We start from the raw sequence: 6,584 nt of genomic DNA, 5'->3' as shown, positions 1-6,584 counted from the left end.
GATAAATCACTTCAGCTCTTGAAGCCCTGGTTCCTCATCTGGAAAATGGCGATGGTTGACGTACCACTCTCTTGGTGAAAAGTGAGGGAGGTGACGTGAGACCAGCCCTTAGCCAGCTACACGGAGAGAGACCAGAACCTTAGGCTGAGGCCAAGAGGAGCAGCAGAGCAGCCGCGGCTGAGGCTCAGGCGACCCTCAAGGACCACAGCCCAGCCTGGTCACTACAAGCCCTTTATTAATAAGTTGATAAAAATAGAAGAGAAAGAGATGTAAAAATACTGTTCTTGGAGGCCCCAGGATGGGGAGGCACTGTCATAAATCACCTGGCCAGAGAAGGCAACCCAGCCAGAGGCAGAATGGTGATCAGGGCCCTGTCCAGGGAGCAGCTGGCCCAGGGCACTGAGGGGGGGATGGCTCAGGCCTCAAGCAGGGAATGTGCAAATGCCGAGGCCGCTCAGGGAGTAATGGGTTGAGGGCTTCCTGGTGGAAGCCCTGAGCACCACGTTCCCCTGTTCGGGCAGACACACGTGTCCACGTGAGAGCTGGTGCCTGCACGCGACTTACAGACAGAGAGCAGAAGGAGGGATCCCCCGGCAGGATTGGGGGCTGGGGGGTGGGCTCATCTCAGAGCTTGAGGAAATAGCTTAGAGAAGTCTCTGGAAGCCTGGGGGCAAGGGAAGAGCATGGAGGCTGCTGTTTTCCTCAGGCCTCAGGAGCCCAGGCCTTCCTGCCGTCGCTGGAGGACCTCGATGACGCTCCCGATGCCGTCCTCTGGCACCTGCGGGTAGAGGCAGGGGTCAGGGCCGCCCCGACTTCCTGGCTCAGCTGGGTCTACCTCCTGTCCCCTCCACCCTTCTGGGCATCAGTATCTCTCCAGGACCCCCCATATCAGCCCATGGCACTCACCAGGGCGTGGTCAAAGTTGAAGGTGCTGATGTAGTAAGCAGAGATGTCAGCCGCAGCCAGGGGACCCGCGATCTGGGCCACAATCCCACATTCATCTGAGGGTTGAGGAAGGGTCCATGTGGATCAGCCTGGTCGCCCCACAGGCCCTCCCCAAGCCCCTAACACACAAGAAGCAGCCCTCACCAAAGCCCAGAGGCTGTCCACCGATGCGCACCATCCTCCACAGCTCTCCCGAGGAGCTGGTCAGCAGGAGGTCACTGGGGAACCTGGGGAGGTAGGTGGGAAGTGGGCAGGGCACCCACCCACCCCCTCCCTGCCCCACTGTGAGACCCTGGGGCATGTCGGCCTGGTGACCTCCAATTCTGACACTCCACCTCCTCCCTCCCTGGGGCTGGCTTAGGGTCTATGGTTCACCCTGGGTCAGGGGTCACATACTTTTTCTGTGTCTCAGCATCCATGACAATGGAGATATAGCCCTCAATGAGGGAGAAGGCAAAAAATGTGATGGAACTGGGTCCAGGACTGCCAGAGGCTGCCTCCTTGGGGGCACTGGGGAGGAACAGGAGACTCAGGTGCTCTTCTGGGCACCCAGCCCACTCCATCTCCTCCCAGTCAGCCTCCAGAGCCCCGGGCAGGAGCTGGCACAGGTGGCCCTGGGCAGACCCTCCCATCTCTGGGTCACTTTTCCTCCCGTCTGAGGGCCCTGATCTCCTTTGGTGCCAGGTATGGATGGAAGAGAATGATGAACCCTGTCTGTGCCAAAGGTGCAGGACCCCAGGGCCAGACGGCCTGACCAGGGCACGGCTCTGTCCACACTACAAGAGAGGACTCTGGCTGTGGTATCAGGACCTTCCTTGAACACCAGTGAAGGGCACATGGGCATCACAGGCTGCCATGAACCCCGAGACAGAACAGGGCACAGAGCTGCAGAATCAAGGGACAGGTGGAAGGTGGTGGGACAGAGCAGAGGGAATAATGGTGTGAGGACACAGGGATGAAGTGCACACAACACCCACCTGTGTGAGTAGAAGAGAACATCGATGAGGGTGGTGGCGATGGCTGGCAGTGTTTCAGGGTCCAGCGTGAGGACACAGAAGCGGTTCTGTGGACTCTGGATGGGATGCACTGTGGGGCTGGGCCCTGCTAAGGAGGGACCAGGCAGAGACAGGTGAAAAGGCAACCGTGGGCTGGGGCGCCCCCTGGTGGGGCCTGGGCTGAATGCAGGGTCATGCTCTACAAGAACCCACTGCAGTTTTCCCCGCCCCATCTCCCCATCTTGTGAGGCGGTGTCAGCTGGTCTCCCCATGCCCACAGACCCACCCGCACAAGGGAAGGGCCTCAGAGGGAAGAGGAGCCCCCGCCCAGGTTTGGGTGTCAGAGGTCGGCCCTCACCATGCTGGGCACGGGGAAAGCCGTTGCTGGAATCAGCCCTGGCAACAGGCACAGGCTCCCCGCCCACCTCTCGGTAAATGTCAAACTCCTGGGCCAGCGTGTGGATCACCTTGGACAGGTCCTGCTCCCGCACCTGGGCCACCGGGAGACGGCACATCACACGGGTCCCCAGACACCCATGCCCACCCTACCCTACACTGGCGCCTGCAGGAAACTCACCAGGATGAAGTCTGTCTGGTAAGTGGACAGCATCAGCACGGACACATGGTGCTTGGCTAGTGGTGCAATGACTGAGCGGGCGATCTTGGTGACCCCAGCAGCCTGCACGGCTGCTCCGCTGTGGGATGACACATTCAGCACCAGCCATGTGGCCTCAGCCACTTGCAGGAACTCAGATGGGGGCAGCTCTGTGGGTAGGGGGCACATGCTCGGTCAGGGCCCGCAGGGCTGGCCCCTGCCCCTCAGTTTCCCTGAGACTTGGAGGGCTCTCCCAAAGCAAGGTCGGGTCTGAGACTAGGGCTCTCTCCCTCCTCCGAGTCCTGCTCCTGAGACCTGCATGTATGGAAGGACTGAGAAATGCTCCAGGTGCTGGCCAGCCAGGGATTGCAACTTCCCAGTTAAGATCAAAGCTCCAGATTCAGACAGACCTGGGTTCAAATCCCAGCTTCGCCATTTATCTGCTGTTGGCCTGGGGCAAATGATTTAACATCTCTGAGTCTCAGTTTCCTCATCTGTAAAATGGGATGACAGTACTCATCTCCCTCATGACTGTTTTGTGGGTTAACAGGTTTTATACCATGTGACACCACCAGGGGGCGCCAGCAGATCATGTTGGCTGGCGTATGCCTTCCTCTCCTAGCACATCCAGACTTGCCTGCAGTACAAATAGGGAAACTAAGGCCTGAAACGGTGCAGTGGGGGATGGGCCTAGCCCCAGTTGGCTAGCCTGAGAGTCCAGGCCTGTGAGGATGGGTCAAGCTGGCAGGAGTAGGAGCCAGATGTCAGTTCCAGGGACCAGGGAGGGATTAGGCTGGCGTCCAGTCCAGAGCAGAAGCCAGGGCCAGGGTGGTTGCTAATCAGCCAACCACAGCCAGGAGGCCCCCCCAGGACCCTGCCCTGGGCTGGCTGCCTGTTCCTGCATTCCTTCCCCAACCCTCAGACTCCTGGAGCTCCAGACCAGTCCGGGAGGGGGTGACCAGCACGAGGGAGAGAAGTCCGGAGAGAAACAATGGCCAGGGGGGTATATGAGCCACAGGAACACGATTCTTGGCCGGAAACGTAACTGAGGCTTTGCTGCTGGCCTGAGGCTCCTAAGTGCCCTTCACATACAGGCCCTCATGGGATCAGAACCTTAACTATACCATTTTACCTAAGAGGAAACAAATAGCTCAGAGCGGGGAAATGACTTGCCAAAGGGCACACAGCCAGTGAGTGGTGGAGTCCAATCCGAACCCAGATCCGTCCGCCTTAAAGGCCCCAGCTCTTGGGACATTAGATCCTAAAATCTAGTGAGAATCCCGAAAAGAGGGGAGGGCGACATCCTTTCCCTTCTCCCCCTGCCCAGCTCAGCCCCACCTTTGAAGCCCTCCTCGTCCACCATGAGCGTGTAATCCTCAGGGGTCTCCGTCAGGCTGAAGAACTTGCACCTGGTTGGGAGCGGGGGCATCTTCAGCCCGAGTTGGGCGGAGGGGGCAGGTAGACTTCGCTCTATCTGCCCGGAAAGACCCTTGCGGGGCGCCTTCCTGCCCCCTCAAGCCTCAATTTTCTCCCCAGGGCAGTGGGATATGGGCTCCACCTCTGGAATCGCGAAGTGTTTTCCCCTCCCGACCTCCGCAGGAGACCCCCGCCCCTCCATTCCGGGAGGGAGGAGAAGCTCACCTGCGGCAACAGCGCCGGGGGCGTCGGACCTTGGCCCCCCTAGACCCACCCCACTGACCAGATTAGAGGCATCTGGAAGAAGCTGACCCGATGGAAGTCACCAGGAAGGAATGCCTCCATTTAACACCACTCGGAGTTAAGCATTGACCACCCCAGGCTGTTTGCGCCTTAAGTGGCCCTGGGAGGGGGCCTCACGGGGCCGGATAGGCGGCGGTCACAGGGAGGGTAGGCCCAGGCCGGATGGCGGCCGGGGCGGGGGTCTCCCCGCCCGCTCCCGCTCGCCCCGCGGCGCTCCTAATCTCCCGACCCCATCCCGGAGCGACAGCGGAGCCCACCCCCATCTGTGCCTCCGAACCAGGGCGCGCACCGGCTGCGGTGGGGCAGGAAGAGCAGCTTGATGAGCGGGTGGGTATAGAGCCAGAGACCGGGACGGGCGAGGCTCAGCACCCGCACCCGGTGCTCTAAGATGTGCAGCTCCATCGCGGCCGGCGCGGACCCGAACCCACCACCAACCAGACCCAGGCCGCGCCGGGGGCGGGGCGGTGGGGGCGGTGCCGGAGGCTTAAAGGAGCCGCTGCGCGGCCGCGTCCACGCTGCCCGCTACGCCGCGGACCCGCCCAGCTTCGCGCCGCGTCCCACTCCCTGACTGCCACGCCTATCCAGGGTGGCCACGCCTTCTTCTAAAGCCTGAGCCTCGCCCGACTCCTTCCAGCCCGCCGAACCCCGCCCCTCTGGCTCCGCCCCTTTAGCGTTGCTCAGAGATCACCCGCTGACCCCACCCCCGTCGAGTCCTCCAGGCCACGCCCATGCCGCGCCCCTTCTCGGGGCTCCGCCTTTTCCGCAGGATGCCTGCCGCGTTGGGGTTGGAAGCAAGCGTGAGGTGTGGGGTCGTTTCTGACCTCTGGCCTCCGTATGGGTCTTATGACTGAGGTCACTGAAGTTTGGGAGGTTCATGAGGCGAGCCGGGGCTCGGCTGGGACCAGCATGCTGCCCCCAAGCCCCTGGAGCATGGATGGGTAGGGGTCTGCTGTGCAGCCTGGGTGACCCTGTGATTCTCTCCCAACAGTGTCTTGGTGCCTTTCTCCCTCCTTCCTTTCATGGCTCGGCATGGGGCAGGGCCACCAGAGCTGGCTGGAGTGGTGGAGACAAAAGTCCCAGTCCCCCAGCAAGGGTATTGATATATACCCCTCCCTGCTTTGTGAGCCCTGCAAGTGGGCTGACAAGGTAAAACCTGCCTGGCCTTGGTGGCCCCCACACCTGTTTCTCTCACCCAACTTCCAGAATAGAAGTCTCCCCACGGGGTCACAGAGATAGGGAGGGCCCCAGCCACCTCTGTCTGAGCAACATACTATGGGGTAGGGGGCTGAAGGTGGCCAGGCCTAAGGCTTGAGGCCCCTCAAGACTAAGTGCTTGGGCCAGGAATGCCCAAGGCACAGACTTTGGGGGACAGGCCCATGCATCTGGGGCTGACTGGGTACTCAGATCTCAGGCCTGAGACTTGAGCCCTGCTGAGGCCTCCCAGAGCCTGCAGCCATTAGCAGATCCCAGCTGGCCTGAGCACATCTGAACTTGCTTCATGTCCAAGGACACCCTGATCCGGACGGCCCTTGTCTGGCCCGAACATCCTCAGGCCTCAGATCTGAGGCTTTGAACTAAGCAGGTTAAAGCAGGCCTCGGGCCTGATAGGATCCAGCAGGCCTGAGCAGGCCTCCCGCTTGCTCGGGAGCCTTCCCTGCAGGTGGATGGACGCGGGGCAGCGCCTCGGCTCTCTGGACGCTCTGGCTTGGTGGGTTCCTATGGAACACTGTGCAGCTGCCACACAGGGGAGGGGAGTGTCCTCAAAGGCTGAGTCCATCTCATTGATGGCACGTGCAGATGGGGTAGGAAACCACAGGGGTGAGGGGCAGGAGGCAGGAACTGGGTGGCCTGCCCTGATAGGCTCATGTGACCTTTGACTCCCCAAGCCTCAGTCTCCCCATCTGTATCAGGACACGATGTTCCAGGCCGAGGCCCTGCAATGCCTGAAAGCTCCAGGGAGTCTCTACTCCTCCCTCTCCCGCCCCCTCCCCCCACGGCCCAGCCCAGCTTGATGGCCTGCCAGGAACAGCCACTATTGTTTGACTGGAAAAGCTGCTTCCTCAGCAGAAGGGGGGCCTCTCCCAGGGACACCATGTCCTCACCCTCAATAGTCATCAGGTTGTGACCATAGTGCCTGCCTGGGCCCTCAATGGCAGTCAGGTCACCTGGTACCCTGATCAGGAGAGGTAGCTGAGAGGCTCTGGGCACAAATCTGGATCAGCTTCATCTTTCCTACGCAGCTCCTCTGTTTCCTCATCTGTAAAATGGGGATAAATAACAGAGCCTACCTGATCAGGTACGTGACACCATCAGCCCAGCCTGGCACATAC

The 6,584-nt window shown here is 60.8% G+C and overlaps 1 protein-coding gene across 4 annotated transcripts; it reads right to left on the bottom strand.

Annotated features, from left to right (window-relative positions):
* Positions 1-215: 215 nt before the first annotated feature.
* Positions 216-4,901, bottom strand: CASTOR1 (cytosolic arginine sensor for mTORC1 subunit 1). Of its 4 annotated transcripts, none has more exons than XM_005612438.4 (9): positions 4,544-4,901; positions 3,874-3,944; positions 2,518-2,705; positions 2,299-2,431; positions 1,923-2,049; positions 1,342-1,455; positions 1,090-1,172; positions 907-1,001; positions 216-778 (listed from the first exon to the last, which is right to left on the bottom strand). In XM_005612438.4, the coding sequence occupies exons 1-9, from the start codon at positions 4,654-4,656 to the stop codon at positions 710-712; spliced, it is 993 nt and encodes a 330-aa protein (XP_005612495.1). In that variant the 5' UTR covers positions 4,657-4,901; the 3' UTR covers positions 216-709. The 4 variants fall into 4 exon arrangements, with proteins under 4 accessions (XP_005612495.1, XP_001915906.1, XP_070132323.1 ...); XM_001915871.6 differs by having other exon boundaries at positions 1,923-2,046; positions 4,544-4,894; XM_070276222.1 differs by lacking the exon at positions 1,342-1,455 and having other exon boundaries at positions 1,923-2,046; positions 4,544-4,858.
* Between the last annotated feature and the right edge of the window lie 1,683 nt (positions 4,902-6,584).

The sequence above is a fragment of the Equus caballus genome, chromosome 8 (genome assembly GCF_041296265.1).
Source record: "Equus caballus isolate H_3958 breed thoroughbred chromosome 8, TB-T2T, whole genome shotgun sequence".
NCBI lineage: Eukaryota > Metazoa > Chordata > Mammalia > Perissodactyla > Equidae > Equus > Equus caballus.
The sequence above is the reverse complement of the archived record's forward strand: the minus strand, read 5'-3'. Positions and strand labels throughout refer to the sequence as shown.

Excerpts from the sequence above, each read along its gene's own strand:
- CASTOR1 (XM_005612438.4), bottom strand. The coding sequence starts at position 4,656 with ATGGAGCTGCACATCTTAGAGCACCGGGTGCGGGTGCTGAGCCTCGCC. Across the intron at positions 2,050-2,298 it reads CTTTCCCCGTGCCCAGCATG|CAGGGCCCAGCCCCACAGTG; the intron begins GTGAGGGCCGAC and ends GTCCCTCCTTAG. Across the intron at positions 779-906 it reads TCAACTTTGACCACGCCCTG|GTGCCAGAGGACGGCATCGG; the intron begins GTGAGTGCCATG and ends CTCTACCCGCAG.